The 23,897-nt window shown below is 41.1% G+C and overlaps 1 protein-coding gene across 1 annotated transcript in view; it reads left to right on the top strand.

Moving 5' to 3' along the window:
• CNTNAP1 (contactin associated protein 1) overlaps window positions 1–23,897 on the top strand; it is a 173,182-nt gene that overhangs the window by 125,722 nt on the left and 23,563 nt on the right. The window contains exons 14-20 of the mRNA XM_077252002.1: window positions 1,741–1,897; window positions 7,856–7,983; window positions 8,466–8,639; window positions 9,201–9,419; window positions 10,902–11,141; window positions 15,192–15,419; window positions 17,716–17,846. Of these exons, the coding sequence (XP_077108117.1) occupies window positions 1,741–1,897; window positions 7,856–7,983; window positions 8,466–8,639; window positions 9,201–9,419; window positions 10,902–11,141; window positions 15,192–15,419; window positions 17,716–17,846 (1,277 nt within the window). The remainder of the gene's footprint in view (window positions 1–1,740; window positions 1,898–7,855; window positions 7,984–8,465; window positions 8,640–9,200; window positions 9,420–10,901; window positions 11,142–15,191; window positions 15,420–17,715; window positions 17,847–23,897) is intronic.

Below are 23,897 nucleotides of genomic sequence, written 5' to 3' on the forward strand. Positions count from 1 at the left end.
CAGACATGTGGGTAATGTTATTTATTAACTATATTGTATGATATGACTCTCTAGTTTAAGGGAATAAAAACTAAAAGTTTAAAAATGGCAAAATTTTCTAAATTTTCACCAAATTTCCGTTTTTTTCACAAATAAATGCAAGCCAAATCGAAGAAATTTTACCACTATCATAAAGTACAATATGTCATGAGAAAACATTCTCATAATCACCAGGATCCGTTGAAGCGTTTCAGAGTTATGACCTCCTAAAGGGACAGTGGTCAGAATTGAAAGAAATGGCCTGGTCAGGAAGTTGAAAACCGGCTTCGAGGTGAAGGGGTTAAGCTTGAAAGTAGACATAGATCCATTGAGTTCAACCTTTAATATAACATGTTGATCAGAGGGAGGCAAAAACTCCATGAGGCAGGTGCTAATTGCCCCATATTAGGCAATAAGGTTTCAGATAAGGCCAATATAATTAATATTTTCTTTGTATGTTATTTTTTCTGTTCAACCACAATTCAAAAGAAACGTCTGATTTTCATTAGCTGATGTTCAGTAAATTTACAGAGAAAATGACTTTTGTTAGTTTCACGTTATTTCACTGACCATTGTGGGTTTTTCTTATTTTAACCCCTTTCCAACATCGGGCGTAATAATAGTCCGATGTCGGACACCCTCCCTTTGATGTGGGCTCCAGCGGTGAATTGAACAGCTGACATGTGCCGCTAACAGCCGCGGGAGGAATCCCAATCATCCCGCGGCTGTAACCTGTTAAATGCCGCTGTCAAACTCTGACAGTGGCATTTAACAAGCGCTTCTGGCAAGCACGCCTGAAATCCGCCCATAGGTGATCCCAGTCATGTGATTGCGGGTCACTGATGGGTTGGCATGACAATCAGAGGTCTCCTGCAGACCTCTATGGTTGTCACTGCCGGATTGCTATGAGCATGGCTCGGTGGTAGACACTGATAGCAAGCGAGTAATTCTGCTACATACAGGCAGTCTGATCATCGCCTGTATGTAGCAGAGCTGATCGGGTTATGGCAGCTTCTAGTCTCCCATGGAGACTATTGACTAGTAATATACCTTGTAGGAAAGAAAAAGCGCAGATAGTGTCTTATCTCACAATTTAAAAGATTCGCCAGTAATGTAACTGCTCACCTGATGTAGAAGATTCATAGGCATATAGTGCCGGCTGCTGCAGATCCACCGGTCGACACGCTACCGTAGCTAAATCGCTGGATAGGAGGATTTGTGGGTTATGATCCGCGATGCCAGCTCATCCAGAACAGACAAAATGTACAATAGAACAGTGGTTTATTCTACGCGTTTCGGAGTGCATATGACTCCTTCTTCAGGAAAATGCCACCTACACCCATTTTCCAGTACACGATACGTTAAAACCAATGGTGTAGTTCAAAAGTACAACTCGTCCCGCAAAAAACAAGCCCTCACATGGCCATATTGACGGAAAAATAAAAAAAAGGTATGGCTCTAGTAAGATGGGGAACAAAAAACGAAAACGCAAAAGCGAAAATACCTCAGGTCATGAAGGGGTTAACAGAAGAGAACCAACAATTTTTGTTCATGTGTGTACCTGCATAGATTATATAATAAGAAAGTGTCTGCAATTTGACCGTGTGTAGAAACAAAAAAATGACATTTAGTCCGTATGTTATTTCAATGTGGCAAAACACTTTGTAAAGGTTAAAGGGAGCACAAATACATTTTAACCAGTGGCATATTCTTTTTTAACAGTGGGATTACCTTTCAGCTTCTGGATGGGGCGGAATAATGAGAGACATTTTTACTGGGGTGGCTCTAACCCCGGTATTCAGAGATGTGCCTGTGGATTAGAGAAGACATGCGCTGATCCTACACATTTCTGTAATTGTGACGCTGACCATCTTCAGTGGTTTGTATACAGCTATGCACTGGGTTATAATTCACTAGATATGACATACCTTTGTCCCATAGTGTGTCTTACTGGAAAGATAACCTTAAAAAATGATTATTTTTCTAAAAGGTTTAAATGTGCAACCTAATTGTGACTGTAGAAACCTTCCTTTCATTCTCTGTTAATGAATAGGAAAGATATAAATCTTGGTACAGTGTTAGCCAGTAGATAGAAAAATGTTTAGAATTGAGAGTCCTCAGTGGTTGATACCTTTTAATGGCTAACTAAAAAGATGGTAACAAATTGCAAGCTTTCGAGACTACACAGGTCTCTTCATCAGGCATAGACTAATACAAATTCTGAAGAATCACATATTTAAGCACAACATAGCACAAAAAAAAAAAAAACAACATGTCACCTATCTTATCCATGGTTTTTTTTTTTCTGTGCTATGTTGTGCTTAAATATGTGATTCTTCAGAATTTGTATTAGTCTATGCCTGATGAAGAGACCTGTGTAGTCTCGAAAGCTTGCAATTTGTTACCATCTTTTTAGTTAGCCATTAAAAGGTATCAACCACTGAGGACTCTCCATTCTAAACACTGTTAATGAATATGCATTCTATCAAATTTGAAGTGACATCGTTGAGATTCTGGATAACTAGGTTATGAGTAGGCCCTTTAGGGCTCATGCCCACTATCGATGAAATCAGACGAATTCAATCCGATAAAAAAATCGGATTTAATTCAGATCAATGTTAATCTATGATTGTGTGCTCATCTGGGTTTTTTTTTCCAGCTCGGATCGGATCACGATCGGGCTGGAAAAAAATTGCAGCATGCTGCGATTGTAATCAGAAAACGGATCCCATCCCGCAATAGTAATCAATGGGTGTGATAAAAAAAAATCGCACAACACTCACACCATGCGAGTGTTGTCCGATTTTTACACACCGGTTTCCTTTGAAAAGCCGGCATTTCATATGCGGCTAATGTAAAAAACACACCGACAGGTTAGCATACAAAAGATAGATTACATATATACACATAGAATATCAGTGACACAGATATATATATATATATATATATGATATATATATATATATATATATATATATATATATATATATATATATATATATATATATATATATATATATATATATATATATATACACTCACTGGCCACTTTATTAGGTACACCTGTCCAACTTCTTGTTAACACTTAATTTCTAATCAGCCAATCACATGGCGGCAACTCAGTGCATTTAGGCATGTAGACATGGTCAAGACAATCTCCTGTAGTTCAAACCGAGCATCAGTATGGGGAAGAAAGGTGATTTGAGTGCCTTTGAACGTGGCATGGTTGTTGGTGCCAGAAGGGCTGGTCTGAGTATTTCAGAAACTGCTGATCTACTGGGATTTTCACGCACAACCATCTCTAGGGTTTACAGAGAATGGTCCGAAAAAGAAAAAAAATCCAGTGAGCGGCAGTTCTGTGGGCGGAAATGCCTTGTTGATGCCAGAGGTCAGAGGAGAATGGGCAGACTGGTTCGAGCTGATAGAAAGGCAACAGTGACTCAAATCGCCACCCGTTACAACCAAGGTAGGCCTAAGAGCATCTCTGAACGCACAGTGCGTCGAACTTTGAGGCAGATGGGCTACAGCAGCAGAAGACCACACCGGGTACCACTCCTTTCAGCTAAGAACAGGAAACTGAGGCTACAATTTGTACAAGCTCATCGAAATTGGACAGTAGAAGATTGGAAAAACGTTGCTTGGTCTGATGAGTCTCGATTTCTGCTGCGACATTCGGATGGTAGGGTCAGAATTTGGCGTAAACAACATGAAAGCATGGATCCATCCTGCCTTGTATGGAGCATCTTTGGGATGTGCAGCCGACAAATCTGCGGCAACTGTGTGATGCCATCATGTCAATATGGACCAAAATCTCTGAGGAATGCTTCCAGCACCTTGTTGAATCTATGCCACGAAGAATTGAGGCAGTTCTGAAGGCAAAAGGGGGTCCAACCCGTTACTAGCATGGTGTACCTAATAAAGTGGCCGGTGAGTGTATATATATACAGTGGGGCAAAAAAGTATTTAGTCAGTCAGCAATAGTGCAAGTTCCACCACTTAAAAAGATGAGAGGTGTCTGTAATTTACATCATAGGTAGACCTCAACTATGGGAGACAAACTGAGAAAAAAAAATCCAGAAAATCACATTGTCTGTTTTTTTATCATTTTATTTGCATATTATGGTGGAAAATAAGTATTTGGTCAGAAACAAAATTTCATCTCAATACTTTGTAATATATCCTTTGTTGGCAATGACAGAGGTCAAACGTTTTCTGTAAGCCTTCACAAGGTTGCCACACACTGTTGTTGGTATGTTGGCCCATTCCTCCATGCAGATCTCCTCTAGAGCAGTGATGTTTTTGGCTTTTCGCTTGGCAACACGGACTTTCAACTCCCTCCAAAGGTTTTCTATAGGGTTGAGATCTGGAGACTGGCTAGGCCACTCCAGGACCTTGAAATGCTTCTTACGAAGCCACTCCTTCGTTGTCCTGGCGGTGTGCTTTGGATCATTGTCATGTTGAAAGACCCAGCCACGTTTCATCTTCAATGCCCTTGCTGATGGAAGGAGGTTTGCACTCAAAATCTCACGATACATGGCCCCATTCATTCTTTCATGTACCCGGATCAGTTGTCCTGGCCCCTTTGCAGAGAAACAGCCCCAAAGCATGATGTTTCCACCACCATGCTTTACAGTAGGTATGGTGTTTGATGGATGCAACTCAGTATTCTTTTTCCTCCAAACACGACAAGTTGTTTTTCTACCAAACAGTTCCAGTTTGGTTTCATCAGACCATAGGACATTCTCCCAAAACTCCTCTGAATCATCCAAATGCTCTCTAGCAAACTTCAGACGGGCCCGGACATGTACTGGCTTAAGCAGTGGGACACGTCTGGCACTGCAGGATCTGAGTCCATGGTGGCATAGTGTGTTACTTATGGTAGGCCTTGTTACATTGGTCCCAGCTCTCTGCAGTTCATTCACTAGGTCCCCCCGCGTGGTTCTGGGATTTTTGCTCACCGTTCTTGTGATCATTCTGACCCCACGGGGTGGGATTTTGCGTGGAGCCCCAGATCGAGGGAGATTATCAGTGGTCTTGAATGTCTTCCATTTTCTAATTATTGCTCCCACTGTTGATTTCTTCACTCCAAGCTGGTTGGCTATTGCAGATTCAGTCTTCCCAGCCTGGTGCAGGGCTACAATTTTGTTTCTGGTGTCCTTTGACAGCTCTTTGGTCTTCACCATAGTGGAGTTTGGAGTCAGACTGTTTGAGGGTGTGCACAGGTGTCTTTTTATACTGATAACAAGTTTAAACAGGTGCCATTACTACAGGTAATGAGTGGAGGAAAGAAGAGACTCTTAAAGAAGAAGTTACAGGTCTGTGAGAGCCAGAAATCTTGATTGTTTGTTTCTGACCAAATACTTATTTTCCACCAGAATATGCAAATAAAATGCTAAAAAAACAGACAATGTGATTTTCTGGATTTTTTTTTCTCAGTTTGTCTCCCATAGTTGAGGTCTACCTATGATGTAAATTACAGACGCCTCTCATCTTTTTAAGTGGTGGAACTTGCACTATTGCTGACTGACTAATTACTTTTTTGCCCCACTGTATATATATATATATATATATATATATATATATATATATATATATATATATATATATATATATATATATATATGAAAAACAGAAGGCAGCACTCCAAGTCCTTTTCAAGGTGAAAAAAGTGTGTAGTTTCTTCAACCCACATCTCTGTGCGATGTTTCGGCTCAAATGAGCCTTTCTCAAGCAGGCTCAGTTGAGCCGAAACGTCGCACAGAGATGTGGGTTGAATAAACTACACACTTTTTTCACCTTGAAAAGGACTTGGAGTGCTGCCTTCTTTTTTTCTATTTTGCATACATATTGGGTGGATGAGTGGACCATTCTACCCAGGAGGCCTGGCACCCATCGGTGAGCATTGTGCTGTTCCATTTTTTTGTATCTATCTATCTATCTATCTATCTATCTATCTATCTATCTATCTATCTATCTATCTATCTATCTATATATATATATATATAATATTTCTTTGTATTTCATAGGCTACGTTCACATTTGCGTTGTGCGCCGCAGCGTCGGCGCCGCAGCGCACAACGCAAACAAAAACGCGGCAAAACGCACGCTAAAACGCTGCGTTTTGCGCCGCATGCGTCGTTTTTGCCCGCAAGTTGGACGCAAAAAAAATGCAACTTGAAGCGTTTCTTGCGTCCAACGCTTGCGGCCATGCGGCGCAAAACGCAGCACAACGCATGTCCATGCGCCCCCATGTTAAGTATAGGGGCGCATGACGCATGCGGCGCCGCTGCGGCGCCCGACGCTGCGGCGCTGACCGCAAATGTGAACGTAGCCATAGAGAGATAGCAGAATAGCCGATAATTCATTTGTCGGCATGTGCAAAATCATTGCAGAAGCCAACAGGATAGCAGACATGCACAACAGTTAGATTTATATATGTCAGTGATTAATACCGTTAGTTCTATGTGTGTGTAAAATTTGGGACCTGTATGTATTTAATAAAAGAATGTTTTCACGGAAGAAAATGGCTCCTGCACAATTTTCTGTGCCAGAGAGGGAAAGCCAGTGAGTGAGGGCGGATATTAATAGTCTAGAAAGGGACCATGGTCATTGCCCGCCCCCCCCCCCCCCTAAAACATCTGCCCATAGCCACCCCAGAAAAGGCGCATCTCTAAGATGGGCCAATTCTGGCACTTAGCCTCTCTCTTCCCACTGCCATGTAGCAGTGGCATATGGGGTAATAAGGGGTTAATGTCCCCTTTGTATTGTAAGGTGAAATTAAGCCAGCTTAGTAATGGAGAGGTGTCAATAAGACACCTATCCATTACTAATCCTATATTTTGTAAAGGGTTAAATAAACACACACATGCAGAATAAAGTCCGCTCCCAGCATTTCATTCATTCCCCAGTAGTTTACAGCCAGGACAGTTGCATTAGCACCGCTCCCAGATGTAAACTGTATATACCCTAGATATGGATTACGGTGTGGGACTGACTGTACGTCGGACAGGTATGGGTATATTGTTGGTTTCTTATTTTTCCATTTTTTACAGGAGATCGAGGGCTTCGCTTTGATTACCAATAACAATAAAATGGTCAAACAGTGTTTAGTGTTTTATTTAATTAAAATACTTTTTCTGGCTGTTTTTTTTTAACCCATTAACAACTATAGGATTAGTAATGGATAGGTGTCTTATTGACACCTCTCCATTACTAAGCCAGCTTAATGTCACCTTACAATACAATACAAAGGTGACATTAACCCCTTATTACCCCATATGCCACTGCTAAGGGCAGTGGGAAGAGAGAGGCTAAGTGCCGGAATTGGCGCATCTTACAGACATGTCCTTTTTTGATCAAAGTCATGGATCAAAATTATCCATCATTGTGCAGTCCATAATTAATGGGAAGGAATCTGTCAGGAGGTTTTTGCTAATCGTGAGAATGTGGTGTGTTCACTATCAGGATATTCCAGTGTTGCTGCATGCATGCGCTTTGGAAACTTCCGCTCACATTCTGACAAGATGTGCTCATCCTCTCTCGGTGCACTTCTATTGAGCAAGGACGAGCATGTCTAGTTAGTACGTGACAGCAAATATGCAAATCGCCCATTTTCAACGGCATCACGGAAGAATCCTGCACACCATACGCTGTCAGGATTCAGAGGTCTACTGTCATAGAGTGACTTCAGACTTTCATTCCAAGCCTCGGCAACTCCTTTAATGTGAAACATGAGGGAGGGGTCCATAAGAGGACATTCTAGTACTAAAAAAAAAGAAAAATCAACATGACATAGGATATAACGTACTAGTAAATGTTTTTTTGTGAATTCTCTTAGGAGATACGACAAAGGGTTGCTGACATTCCGTGATCATCTACCAGTGACCCAAGTTGTTGTGGGCGATACAAACCGTTCCGACTCCGAGGCTTGGTTTTCTGTTGGACCTCTACGTTGTTATGGAGACAGTAAGAGTTGCCTATAGCCCAATATTTTAATTTTCAATTGTACTATAAATTTTAAAGGGGTTGGCCACTTTCCTACAAATTTATTTATTTAGGTTTATCATAAAAAGTTATAAACCTTAGGAGTATTGTAGATTCATGGCTATTTTTTTTTAAAATTATTTTTACATTCTGCTTTTTTTTTTAAATTCGTTTATTAATTGCAGAATAAATCATACACACATTTGCTTTGTATCCATCATTATCCATAAATTACAGATAATTACCATGCATTGCCATGTCTGAAGTATTACAAAGGTAACAAGCAGTGCATGTTGATCATTAATATCCTATACATTCTGCTTTTTTGAAAGTGGAAAATGAAAACTTTAAAATCTTAGTGGTATCTATTTTAGTTGTACTGAGAAGTTACCACTAAGGACACACGCTTGTCCCTGTTATGAAGAGTATGGTTTTCATAATGTTTTCTCCTCATCTGACACCAGAAAATAGCTGGAACGCAGTGACATTTATGAAACCCGCCAGCCTCATTTACCCAACTTTCCAGCCAGACCAGAGTATGGACATCTCTTTCTACTTCAAAACCACTTCACTGTCTGGGACATTTCTTGAAAACATGGCAAGTGACTTCAAAATTTTCATCAGGATTGAGATGAATAGTAAGTGCGCTCCTGGTAGCTCTGACCAGAATAGGTGTTGAAACTTTTTTTCCTCCTAAAAAAGTGTTTGAAGTAAGACTTCAATATGTCAATCAGCTCATAATATTTTACTGATATCTACTGATTAAAGACTCCATTACACGGCTGACCAGTCTGTGCACTCCCTCCTGATCTCGGGCTGATTTATAGCTTATCTATTGTCCCTGCTGTACTCGGACTGGGACATTTGGTGAGGCAGCTGTCCCACACGGGGAGCAGCAGTGTCTCTAATGTGGAATTTTCAATTCTAGAAGTTTTACTGAATAAATAAAGAGTACTAAACACTGAAAATGTTCCCAATGCAAAAACCTTATGCATTTTGTAGATTTATCAATATATCCAGTGAATTTTTTACTAGAACAAAAACATTACATTAATTAGCATTATTCTGTGAAAAGCTCACGTGTCTCATCTGTAGAATATGACACCTTGAGTTTTGAGCGGCAGAAATATATTTTCAGAAATACATTTTTTGTGAGATAACACAAGCTTAAAGTCTGGTTATTTTCTCTTCTACTCCAGCAACAAGAGACTTGGTTTTCATCTACGATATTGGGAATGGTCATGAAAATGTAACGGTGAAATACCCTTTTCCCCTAAATGACAATGAATGGCACGAGGTGAAAGCTGAAATGAACGTGAAACTTGCCCGTCTCAAGGTGGACAGAATGCCTTGGGTGATCCGCAACTTTCCCCTCCAGACATATCTCAACACTTCATATGATCGTCTCCTCTCAGTAGGTGAGTAAAAGGTAGAATTGGTATATGTGTCTGAGAAACAAAATATATTATGAGGACTTAATATGTTTATTTAAAGAGTTTGTCCAGGATTAGAAAGAAACGCTGCTTTTTTTGTTCACAAAGCTTTTGATTGACATTTCAATTCAGTGTTAGACTGGGGTGACAAGGGCCCACCAATAACACTGACTTGGGGGGCCCACTTGTCACCTGCATGCAAATATTATGCTACCTTCGTTCACAAATTTACCTATATCTCTATATAATAGTAAACTGGGTAGCGTGGTTAATGAATGATGAGATGCTGCTTTTTTTCTGTGAATCAAGTGAATTATGCCAAGTACGGCCCATACAGTGGGGTTGGAGGCCCAGATCTGGACAGGGGCCCACCAGGGGATTCCCCTGTTACCCTGTGGGCCAGTCCGAGCCTGCTTCAATTGTAACGGGCCATTCAAAATTAGATCAGAAACGTTTCGATTTCTGTAGTGTCTAGCATTGCCAATCACTTCTATGCAAATGAATGGTGCTGTGCTGCAATACCGGACTCAACCAGGAGGCAAGATTAATACGGTTCCTTATCTATATATATAAGAGGCATCGTGATTACTCGCTAATCCCGCCCTCTGCGCAGTAGCACCGCCCCCCACCACATCACCACACATAATCCTGCCCCCCACCCCATTACCACACACAATCCCGCCCCCCACCGCATTACCACACACAATCCCACCCCCCACCACATCACCACACACAATCCCGCCCCCCCTACATTACCACACACAATCCCGCCCCCACCACATTACCACACATAATCCCGCCCCCCACCACATTACCACACATAATCCTGCCCCCCCACATTATCCCACACAATCCCGCCCCCCACCACATCACCACACACAATCCCGCCCCCACCACATTACCACACACAGTCCCGCCCCCCAACCACATTACCATACATAATCCGGCCCCCCACCACATTACCACACACAATCCCGCCCCCCCACCGCATCACCACACACAATCCCGCCCCCCACCACATCACCACACACAATACTGCCCCCCACCACATTACCACACACAATCCCGCCTCCCCACCACATCACCACACACAATCCCGCCCCCCACCACATTACCACGCACAATCCTGCCCCCCACCACATCACAAATAATCCCGCCCCCCACCACATTACCACACATAATCCCGACCCCCCACCACATTACCACAATTATTGTTATTAACTTCATTTTAAGTTAATTTACCACCTGCGTAAACTTTAGTTTAATCACCAGCATCGTTAATTAGATAGCAATGAGCGTGCCGAGCGTTAGCTGGCTGATAACAGCTAGTCATATCATAGACAACTTCTTTTAATAAGGCTCTATTTTCACATTATTAAAGTCTATATAAAAAAAATTTAAGCAAATCCCAACATGACTAGAGATCACAGGCCTCTCACACACTTTAGTGTTCATTAAATTCACCAGGGTCAGCAGACTACAAGATGAAACCTTACATTGGATGTCTCCGCGGACTTCGAATGAACGGAGTGACACTAGATCTGGAAGGCAAGGCCAATGAAACTATAGGAGTGAGAACCAATTGCACTGGCTATTGTGAATATCCCCAGATGGAATGTCAGAATGGAGCTCGCTGTGTAGAGAGATATAGCCACTACATCTGTGATTGTAATGGAACCGGCTACGAAGGTCCATTCTGCACCAGAGGTAATGCACTTTTATTACAGAATTATAGGTGATTATTAGGTAATGGTGAATCTCCCCATAGCAGTCATCTTCTATAAAAAAAAATATATGATGCCTACTGCATATATTTATTATTAGGAATAGTATAAAGAAAATATATTGTATATTTACACAGAATTATGTATTCTTTTAATATATCACATTTTACAAATAAAAATGTCCATAAATCACAATAAATATACATGATGCTTCTCACCATCTACCAGCAAAAAAGGGAAACTAATACTTGATATAAGAAATAACTGTGGATAAATACTTGATTGTCCCAGGCCGTAACTCAATCCGACAAGGGAACCAAATCAATTGCTTTGATCGTGGATGGTATTAAAATAGTGCAGCAAATATTTAGGACTTCATACAGAGAGGCAACGGCATTAATTGATCAATATAATGTCATTTCAAATTTTATCTAATTTGATGGATAATGTGCTAAATAGGCATTTTGCAAATCACTTTATTAAAAAAAAAAATACTGTTTTAAAATTACTCAAAAGTGCTGGGCACTAGGTGTCTCACTTCTATTTAAATTGCTGATTACTGACCAGGGCGGATGGCAGGAAGTGGTCTTTGTGTCTTTGCATCTTTTCTTTGTCTAACAAACTGCATAAAGACATAGCACAGAGGTGGGCTTTTCAGATTAAGGCAGACAAGTCATTGAACATTGCATGATGGGAAGTGAGGGTAAGTTCCAACATCTATGGTGCTGGCAGAATGCTGATGAAAAGGAAGCATCCACTGAAAATTAGTTGGAATTTGGACAGTTCCTAGACATAGTTGACATGGTATGTACACCATAATGAACTTTACATTGTTGTTGGAATGGACTCAGCATTACCAAACAAATTTACAGATTTTGTAAAAAGGACAAGAAGGGTCACTGACAATGGTCACTGTAGTTTTAATAAACTTTATAACACCAAAAGTATACTCAAATATAGTTGACGTAAAACATCTTATCAAATAAATATTTCTTCAACTATGACACGCCTCCGCTCCTACTCCTAATTGATAACATTAATTTTTCTCAAAACTAGACAAACTACCAGTTCACTGCGGGATCAGATTACAATGAGCAAAGTTTATACAATTCAATTGTTATGTGTCCCGAACGAACACGTACTCCAATCAAAATAACACATAACTAAATATATATTTAAAATCAACATAATGTTTATTTATGAAATAATTCAAAAATGAACAATAAAGAGGGAACAACTACAAAAATTAAAAAGCTAAAGGTGATGGGATACAATTTGCATTTTGCAGTGAGAAATAAGTATTTGATCCCCTACCAACCAACCATTAAGAGTTATGGCTCCTACAGACCAGTTAGATGCTCCTAATGTTGGAGGAAAAAAAAATTGACTGCAGGAAAATGGCGCTGGCAGAGGTGCTTGCACAGTAGCCTCTATCAAAACACCACACCACGATATGAACTACCCAATCACAGCAATTAAAATAGCAGGAAGGTCCCTGAAGGTTCAGTGAGCTGTAATTTAAGCTCATAAGTATGAATATAAGAACAGAGCACCACATAAAGCTCTGCCTACAGGCCCACCCCGGAGCACAGGCATGTTATTAACTGAAAGCTGCAAATACAGATTAAACAACAACCACAAGGCGGATATCATCAACTCAGGTATCATTTTAATCAGTGTAACGGCGCCAACCTGACACTGTCTGTAGTTTACTTAGCAATGTCCTGATGACAGGTTTGCGTTATACGATCACATTACACACTTGTAATTTTTGCCTTTTTATTTAGTTCTACAGTGTATACTGTACAAAATAAAAAATAATCCTTTTTTCGCATATTGTATAATGTCTAGTTAGCTAGAACACTATTTTCAGTTTTGTGAAAAAACTGTTTGCCCCTTTCTTGATTTCCTATTCATTTGTGTGTTTGCCACACTTAAATGTTTCAGATCATCAATCAAATTCAAATATTAGACAAAGATAAAACAAGTAAACACAAAAGGCAGTTTTTAAATGAACATCTTTATTATTAAGGGAAAAGATATCCAAACCTACAGGGCCCTGTGTGAAAAAGTGATTGTCCTCCCTTAAAACTTAAATTAACTGTGGTTTATCACATCTTTGGGAAGCGGAGTTCAAATTCCCTAGCCACGTCCAGGCCTGATTACTGCCACACCTGTTCTCAATCAAGAAATCAATTAAATAGGACATGCCTAACAAAGTGAAGTAGACCAAAGGTTCCTCAAAAGCCAGACATCTTGCCGCAATCCAAAGAAATTTTGAAACCAAGTTATTGAAATCTATCAGTCAGAAAAAGGTTATAAAGCCATTTATAAAGCTTTGAGACTCCAGTGAACCACAGTGAGAGCTATTATCCACAAATGGTGAAAACATGGAACAGTGGTAAACTTTCCCAAGAGTGGCCGGCAGACCAAAATTACCACAAGAGCGCAGCGACAACTCATCCAAGAGGTCACAAAAACCCCACAACAACATCCAAAGAACTGCAGGCCTCACTTGCCTCAGCTAAGGTCAGTGTTCATGACTCCACAATAAGAAAGAGACAAATGGCCTGCATGGCAGAGTTCAAAGACAAAAACCACTGCTGAGCAATAAGAACATAAAGGCTCGCCCCAGTTTTGCCAGAAAATATCTTGATGGTCCCCCAAGACATTTGGGAGAATACTCTGTGTACTGACAAAAGTTGAACTTTTTGGAAGGTATATGTCCCATTACATCTGGTGTATAAGTATCACAGCATTTCAGAAAAGGAACATCATACCAACAGTAAAATATAGTGGTGGTAGTGGGATGATCTGGGGCTCTTTTGCTTCTTTAGGACCTGGAAGACATGCTGTGGTAAATGGAACCATGAATTCTGCTGTCTACCAAAAAATCCTGAAGGAGAATATCTTCCCATCTGTTTGTGACCTCAAGCTGAAGCACAATTGGGTTATGCAGAAAGTCCGCCTCTGAATGAATTAAGAAAAATAAAATTTAGGCTGTGGAGTGACCTAGTCAAAGTCCTGACCTTAATCCGATTGAGATGCTGTGGCATGACCTTAAAAAGGTGATTCATGCCCTAAAAGCTTCCAGTGTGGCTGACTTTCAACAATTCTGCAAAGATGAGAAGGCCAAAATTCATCTAGAGGGTTGTAAAAGACTCACTGCCAGTTATCACAAATGCTTGATTGCAGTTGATGGTGCTAAGGGTGGCCCAACCAGTTATTAGGTTAAGGGGGCAATAACTTTTTAACACACGGCCTTGTAGGTTTGGATTTCTTTTCCCCTTAATATGAAAGACCTTAATTTAAAAACTGTATTTCATGTTTACTTGTGTTATCTTTGTCTAATATTTAAATTTGTTTGGTGATCTGAAACATTTAAATGTGACAGACATGCAAAAGATTAGAAAATCAGGAAGGGTGTAGATACTTTTTTACACAACTGTGTTACCTTAGTTGTACAGACTACATCCTCACTTGCAGAGCCACAATCATATGTACACTGATACGAATTACATGTTACTAGACAGCAAATTTTGTTGTATACACTTAACATAACCATCCAACTATAGATATCCTTTGTATCCCTTCTCCTTGAGCTTTTTAATTTTTGTAGTTGTTCCCCCTTTATTGCTGATTTTTAAGCTGGATTCATAGTACACTGCTTAGTGTTGCTGTATAATGCCCTCTGTACTTCTGCTTCTGAACATGTGATGCATAGAGACATAAGAACAGAAAAAAACATATGTCTCTGTGTGGATGGTATGAGATATAACAGTTGGTGAGGTGTCCACTCACTTGCTCAGACGCAATTGAAAATTAGAGATGGATCCTGCAGAAAGGAGAACTGATGAAAGATTAAGGATACAAGTCATATAATGGCAAACGATAGTGTTATACCTTGTGCACACACAGCTTATTCTGAAAAGTCACTTGAAACGTTCGGTATGTCCATATGATTATCTCTATGATATCAGAAAGTATCAATCTGGAGTACTTTGAACACTGTATACTCAATTTCTTTCTACAGACATTGGTGCATATTTTGAGGCGGGGGTCTGGCTACGTCACAACATTCTGTCTGCTGGGATGGTGGCTGCTCAGCAGTTTGCCAAGGTTGTGACCCTTCCAATGTTTGTTAGCAACCTCACACGCGAAGAAATTTCATTTAGTTTCAGAACCACCACTGCTCCAGCAGTTTTGATGTACATCAGCTCATTCTCATCAGATTACATAGCATTTTTGCTCAGGCCAGACGGTAAGTGCTATTATGCTTGATTTTATTTAATCTATGTAAATTTGCACGAGTATGTTGATCTATTGGCACAGTCCAAGCCTCACAAGGACTTTTTTTCTAGCACAATACTTAAAGCTGTTTTATTAAAGATGATACATGGACACCATCCTTGGAAAACAAAAAAGCCATACTTACCACCAGACTCTGCCTCCCACTCTAGCGCCACCACTCTGTTGGTCAGACTGAAAGTGATGATGATCCATCCACCAGTCACCGGTCAGTGGCCTCAGAAGTCTATGGTGGTCTTGACTTTGTTACTTCCGATACAATGAAGACCATCAGAACTGCAGCTGCTAAGTGGGGGAGGGTATTTTTTTTCTTTTAAAAGGATGACTTCCCTCTATTAATTTTAATATTAGAACTAAGGTAGTGGTGATAGGGATGTTTATTAGGACTCTGATTGCCATGTTAATCCATCAGCATCCCATGATTGTATAACATAGGGGTGGGGAGTGATTGAATTGACTGCACAACTAGTTACCATTTAGAGATGGACAGCAACATCTAAATAGTTAAAAAGCAGCAATAATAAAAAGCTCCAATCGCTGTCATTGGAGGTTAAGCACGATGGTCAAACAGGGTGGGTGCTGGCTGTGTTATATAGCCGGCATCTGGGTCTGACAGCAGCAATCAGTGCTAGTTCTGATGGGTGCTGTGTAAAGTGTATTTTCATGTTATAAAATTGGCATAGTTAGTTAGATGGCAATAAAACAAGTTTGCAATTGTTTTGCTTTTTCTGTCTGCTGTCATTCTCTTGCTATGAGAGCTTTTATCTAACATAGTGTACAGCTTGTTGAAAAGGAGACGGACCACCAGCGCCTGGCCAAGTATGTGTAGTAGATACATTCCAGGATGAGGAATTAACTGCTTACATACAAGTCGCCTCTCTCCAGTCCATTGATTCCTATGCATAAGTCAGCTGCTTACCCCTCTTTATCAGTTTCTGACTGGGCTGCTGTTGTCAGTCTTGAAAAGTCGCTAGCCCCCAGGATCAGCATTATTCAGAGCAGTTCTCCAAATCACTACTCACTTGAGCCATGTGCTTGTTCAAAAGCCCTGTTATCAGTATGTGCAAATACAGTGATAACAGTGTAATGTTCAAAACAAGCACTAATAGACTTGTAAAGGGAATTGTCACCCCCCCAGGACATATATGACCTATTAATATGGGCATAGAGGTAATATAAATGTTACACTAGTCCCACCTGTATGCCTCATATTAATGGTCTTGTTGCTGAGAAATGTAATATTCTTTCTTTATGTTAATGATTTCTTCCAGGCTCCAGGGCGAGTAATATTTATTGTAATTTGTAATATTTCATTGTAATATTTCCCCCCTCCCATCAGCATCAGTTACGGCCCCGGAATCCTGCGCCTGCGCCTTACACTCTCTCCACAATACATACCTCTTCGTCCGTTCTGTGGGTGCTGCATTCAGGGGATCTTCTGCGCAGGTGCTGGCAATCTCCACTCTAGTGACCTCCGGTGTGGGCGCCGATAAGGTGCTCTACCCACTTCCTCCCTGCATAGTCATCGCTAGGTACACATGGTTCCTAGCGATAACTCTGCAGGGAGGAAGTGGGTAGAGCACCTTATTGGCGCGCACACCGGAGTTCACAGTGATTTTCCGGCGCCTGCACAGAAGATCCCTGAATACAGCACCCACAGAAGAGAGGATGAGGTATGTATTTATGAGGGAGTGCAGGCGCAGGATTCCGGGGCCGTAATGGACGTGCATGGGAGGGGGCAGTATTACAATAAAGACAGGAGGCAGGGATTTCTTCCAGGCCCCACATGCCCAGAGCCTGGAAGAAATCATTAACATAAAGAAAGAAAATAACATTTCTATTATCTATTTGCCCATATTAATAGGTCATATACACCCCAGGAGGTGACAGGTTCCTTTGAATATGTCATAGTGGAATAATTAGTAGGATGAAGCTACTAAACCAGAGCTGTCTCTCAATAAGGAGTGCTCACCCCAAGCTAAGGGGAAATTAAAAAGTGAAGAGTTGTGTGCTGCTCAAGACAAAACATGAGAATAACCCTTTAACTACTTATATGTTGCTGTCCATCTCTAAGCATGTCTGCAGATGATGTGTGTGTGTGTGTGTGTATGTGTACTACATGTACGTCACATGTCGGGAATGGGTTAAGCCCAAGTATTATACAAAAAAATTATTTATTTACATGGACCAAGTTGGATGTTATGTACGTTGTGGAGCAACTTCCAGTATCTACATTATTATTTTCATAGGTACACTGCAGTTGAATTACCAATTGCGGAGCAATAGCCAAAATGTTTTCCAGCTGAGCAAGAAAAACATGACAGATGGCAGACCTCACAGGGTTAATGTCACCAGAGATTACCGAACGCTTTACTATCAGGTACTGTGAAGCATAAAAGCTCTTTCTGGTTATAAGGTGACAGATATGTTGATATTGCATGCAGTATATAGGACTTATCTTATATACTATGTTATGTTGGGCAGTAACCAATCCGTGCTCATTCTGTATCTAAATTTGTTAGACCAGGAAGATCTATCACCTCATCCATCCCACCAGGACATTATTGCAGTATATTGTATTAGCAATTAAATATTGCAGGTTGAAATTACCTTGTGGAAGAAAACAATAACATAAAAATTGGATTAAAAATTGCCTAAAAATATTTAAAAAATCTCAACAATGTATATACTGTAAGTTTAAATCGTCCCCTTTTCCATTTGTTAAACAAAATGCATCTCAGAAAATGGCAACACATTTCTTAATTTTTTGTTTTTTAATAATATATAAAAAAATATTAATTTCGCAATGTCGTAATTCTGCTGGCTAGACAAGGGCAAACCCGAACAGCAAAGTTCGGCATCCGTACTGAATACCTACTGTTCGGGCACGGACACCGAACACAGACTTCACCAGGAAGTCCGTGTTACTGTTCTGGTTCGGCTGCATGAACACCGGGTGTTTGTCACGTGGTCATGTGCATGACAGCGCGGCAAACACTGCTTCTGATCGGCAACACTGCGGCTGATCGGCGGTGAAATCATTCCCATTCCCACAGAGCCGCGGTTCCCACGCTGTCAAAAGACAGCATGAGCGCAAAGTTATGTCTGAGGTATAAAGTTTACCTCCAGTCACTGGTGTCAGCTGATGGGACTACTGATCCCATAAGCCGACGCCTGCTGCCGCTAAAAACAGCGAGAGCAGGAGTGGCTGATGGGAGTAATCATCAGTCGTTGGTTTCCCTGTATTTTTGATAACCAGCCAGGCAATACTCACAGCTGGGGGTTGCAACCCTCAGCTGTCAGCTTCAGCAAAGCTGGTTATCAAGAATAGAGGGGTCCCCACGCCATATTTTTCAATTATTTAAATTCCCCCCCATTTTTGACAACCAGCCTTGCTAAAGCAGACAGCTGGGGGCTGGTATTCTCAGGCTGGTAAGGGGCCATGAATATTGCCCCACCCCCTAGCCAGAAAAAGGTGCATCTATTAGATACACCAATTCTGGCACTTTGCTCTGCTCTTCACACTTGCCCTGTAGAGATGGAAAGTGGGGTTAATATTTGTATGGTTGATGTCACCTTCGTATTGCCTGATGACATCAAGCCCATGGCTTAGTAATGGAGAGGCGTTTATAAGACACCTATCCATTACTAATTCTATAGTTATATGGTAAATAAAGACACAGCCAGGATAAAGTATTTTATTTGAAATAAAACAAAATACACTTTTCCATTTTTATTTAAAAATAACAAACCGTTATACTCCCCTAACACCTATTTCCACTGAATGCCTTGTTTCCTGTAACAAAGCAAAAATATAAAACAACAATATCCCTCACCTGTCTGACGTTCTGTCCCACGCCGTAATCCATGTCTGGGGAATAAACAGTTTTCAACCTGGACGGTGCCAAGATGCGACCGCCCAGGCTGAGAACCACTGGTGACTGAACTGCTGCGAGCGCAGCCTCACTGACTAGCGGTGACATCATCAAGGTTACTGCAGGTCTCTGAGGCTGCGTTCCCAGCTGGCAAATGAACTGCGGTGACCTCAGCGGGATCCACGCTATCACAGTTCACCGCAGTTCACCAGGAGAATTTCACAATGGTGAATTTGAACTGTGACGAACTCGCCTCTGCACTGTAAATCCACGCCGTTTAAAAAAAAAAAATAATAATTTACTGCTTAGGAGCCGGCTGATGAATACTCCCATCAGCCACTCCTGCTCTCACTGTAATTAGCGTCAGCAGGCGTCGGCTGATGGGAGCAGTTGTCCCATCAGCCGACACCAATGACTGGAGGTAAAGTTTATACCTCCGATCAAAACTGAGCACTCACACGGTCTTTTGACAGCGTAGGAACTGCAGCTCTCTGACCGGTGGGGATGATTTCACCGCCGATCAGAAGTTGTGTTTGTCAACCACATGACAGCATGGCAAACACTGGATGTTCACGCCCCCATTCAAGTGAATGGATTCTGGTTACTCTTCTGGTACCCAAACTTGTCACTGTTCAGCTGAACCTGCTGGACCCGAACATTCAGGTGTCCGCATATTTTTACTACTGTCCTGTAGAATAAAGGTAAAGAGGTTCTCTGAAAAGTTTTCCAAAATGGCCACCATCACATATTTCAAGCTGCAACCTGTCCTAGGGACCCTGTAGGAGGGGTTGTTACCTGAAGAAACACCGTTCAAGACAGATGTATCTCAGTGAAGTTAAAGAAAGTCCCTATCTGGCAGTGAAACAACACCACGAAGGAGCATAACTTAACCCCTTTACCCCCAAGGGTGGTTTGCACTTTAATGACCAGGCCAATTTTTACAATTCTGACCACTGTCCCTTTATGAGGTTATAACTCTGGAATGCTTCAACGGATCCCGCTGATTCTGACATTCTTTTCTTGTGACATATTGTACTTCATGATAGTGGTAAAATTTATTTGATATTACCTGGGTTTATTTGCGAAAAAAATGGAAATTTGGCGAAAATTTTGAAAATTTCGCAATTTTCCAAATTTGAATTTTTATGCAATTAAATCACAGAGATGTGTCACACAAAATACTTAAGTAACATTTCCCACATGTCTACTTTACATCAGCACAATTTTGGAACCAAAATTTTGAAGTAATTTTGAGGGGTCTATATGATAGAAAATAACCAAGTGTGACACCATTCTAAAAACTGAACCCCTCAAGGTGCTCAAAACCACATTCAAGAAGTTTATTAACCCTTCAGGTGTCTCACAGGAATTTTTGGAATGTTTAAATAAAAATGAACATTTATCTTTTTTTCACAAAAAACTTACTTCAGCTCCAATTTGTTTTATTTTACCAAGGGTAACAGGAGAAAATGGACCCCAAAGTTGTTGTACAATTTGTCCTGAGTACGCTGATACCCCATATGTGGGGGTAAACCACTGTTTGGGCGCATGGGAGAGCTCGGAAGGGAAGGAGCGCCGTTTGACTTTTCAATGCAAAATTGACAGGAATTGAGATGGGACGCCATGTTGTGTTTGGAGAGCCACTGATGTGCCTAAACATTGAAACCCCCCACAAGTGACACCATTTTGGAAAGTAGACCCCCTAAGGAACTTATCTAGATGTGTGGTGAGCACTTTGACCCATTAAGTGATTCACAGAAGTTTATAATGCACTGCCGTAAAAATAAAAAATCATATTTTTTCACAAAAATGATCTTTTCGCCCCCAATTTTTTATTTTCCCACAGGTAAGAGAAGAAATTGGACCCCAAAGATTGTTGTACAATTTGTCCTGAGTACTCTGATACCCCATATGTGGGGGTAAACCACTGTTTGGGCGCATGGGAGAGCTCGGAATGGAAGGAGCGCCGTTTGACTTTTCAATGCAAAATTGACAGGAATTGAGATGGGACGCCATGTTGCGTTTGGAGAGCCACTGATGTGCCTAAACATTGAAACCCCCCACAAGTGACACCATTTTGGAAAGTAGACCCCCTAAGGAACTCAGCTAGATGTGTTGTGAGAGCTTTGAACCCCCAAGTGTTTCACTACAGTTTATAACGCAGAGCCGTGAAAATAAAAATTCTTTTTTTTTCCACAAAAATTCTTTTTTTAGCCCCCAGTTTTGTATTTTTCCAAGGGTAACAGTTGATATTGGACCCCAAAAGTTGTTGTCCAATTTGTCCTGAGTACGCTGATATCCCATATGTGGGGGGGAACCGCCGTTTGAGTGCATGGCAGAGCTCGGAAGGGAAGGAGCGTCATTTGGAATGCAGACTTAGATGGCTTGGTCTGCAGGCGTCACATTGCGTTTGCAGAGCCCCTAATGTACCTAAACAGTAGAAACACCCCAAAAGTGACCCCATATTGGAAACTAGACCCCCCAAGGAACTTATCTAGATGTGTTGTGAGAACTTTGAACCCCCAAGTGTTTCACTACAGTTTATAATGCAGAGCCATGAAAATAAAATATCTTTTTTTTTTTCCCCAAAAATTATTTTTTAGCCCCCAGTTTTGTATTTTCCCAAGGGTAACAGGAGAAATTGGACCCCAAAAGTTGTTGTCCAATGTGTTCTGAGTATGCTGATACCCCAAATGTTGGGGAAAACCCCTGTTTTGGCGCACGGGAGAGCTCGGAAGGAGCACTGTTTTACTTTTTCAATGCAGAATTGGCTGGAATTAAGATCGGACGCCATGTCGCGTTTGGAGAGCTCCTGATGTGCCCAAACAGTGGAAACCCCCCAATTATAACTGAAACCCTAATCCAAACACACCCCTAACCCTAATCCCAATGGTAACCCTCACCAAACCCCTAACCCTGACACACCCCTAACCCTAATCCCAACGGTAACCTTAATCACACCCCTAACCCTGGCACACCCCTAACCCTAATCCCAACCCTATTCCCAACTGTAAATGTAATCCAAACCCTAACCCTAAGTTTAGCCCCAACCCTAACCCTAACTTTAGCCCCAACCCTTACTGTAGCCTTAACCCTAACCCTAGCCCTAACCCTAACCCTAGCCCTAATGGGAAAATGGAAATAAATAATTTTTTTTAATTTTTTAATTTTTCCCTAACTAAGTGATGAAGGGGGGTTTAATTTACTTTTATAACGGTTTTTTTAGCGGATTTTTATGATTGGCAGCCGTCACACACTGAAAGACGCTTTTTATTGCAAAAAATATATTTTGCGTTAGCACATTTTGAGAGCTATAATTTTTCCATATTTTGGTCCACAGAGTCATGTGAGTCTTGTTTTTTGCGGGACGAGTTGACGTTTTTATTGGTAACATTTTCGGGCACGTGACATTTTTTGATCGCTTTTTATTCCGATTTTTGTGAGGCAGAATGACGAAAAAACAGCTATTCATGAATTTCTTTTGGGGGAGGCGTTTATACCGTTCCGCGTTTGATAAAATGGATAAAGCAGTTTTATTCATCGGGTCAGTACGATTACAGCGATACCTCATTTATATAATTTTATTATGTTTTGGCGCTTTTATATGATAAAAACTATTTTATAGAAAAAATAATTATTTTTGCATTGCTTTATTCTGAGGTCTATAACTTTTTTAGTTTTTCTTTGAAGACGCTGTATGGCAACTCGTTTTTTGTGGGACAAGATGATGTTTTCAGCGGTACCATGGTTATTTATATCCGTCTTTCTGATTGCGTATTATTCCACTTTTTGTTTGGCAGTATGATAATAAAGCGTTTTTTGACTCATTTTTTATTTTTTTTAACGGTGTTCACTGAAGGGGTTAACCAGTGGGACAGTTTTATGGGTCGGGTCGTTACGGATGCGGCGATACTAAATATGTGTACTTTTATTGTTTTTTTTTTTATTTAGATAAAGAAATGTATTTATAGGAGCAATATATATATATTTTGGGGGGGAATTTTTTTTTTTTTAACACGTGAATATATTTTTTTTTACACTGTAACATTGCTCCGGGGGGGGGGGGGGGGCATCATGTTATAGTGTAAGATCGCTGATCTGACACTTTGCTGTGCACTGTGTTAGATCAGCGATCTGACGTGCAGAGCTCCAAGCTTACCAGCTACAGGGAGGAGGAGGTAAGAGACCCTCGGAGCAATGCGATCACATCGCGTTGCTCCGGGGGTCTCAGGGAAGCCCGCAGGGAGCCCCCTCCCTGCGCGATGCTTCCCTATACCGCCGGAACACTGTGATCATCTTTGATCGCAGTGTGCCGTGGGTTAATGTGCCGGGGGTGGTCCGTGACCGCTCCTGGCACATAGTGCCGGATGTCAGCTGCGATCGCATATGACGTACTATCCCGTCAGTGGTCATACGGGCCCACCCCACCTCGACGGGATAGTCCGTCTAATGTCAGAAAGGGGTTAATTTCTCATTCAGACTGACAGGAGCACAACTGGACATTGAGCAGGGATGAAGCAGAAGAAAAAAAAACTCTTTTCGGCTGACTGATCAGA

The sequence above is a fragment of the Ranitomeya variabilis genome, chromosome 4, assembly GCF_051348905.1.
Source record: "Ranitomeya variabilis isolate aRanVar5 chromosome 4, aRanVar5.hap1, whole genome shotgun sequence".
NCBI classification, from domain to species: domain Eukaryota; kingdom Metazoa; phylum Chordata; class Amphibia; order Anura; family Dendrobatidae; genus Ranitomeya; species Ranitomeya variabilis.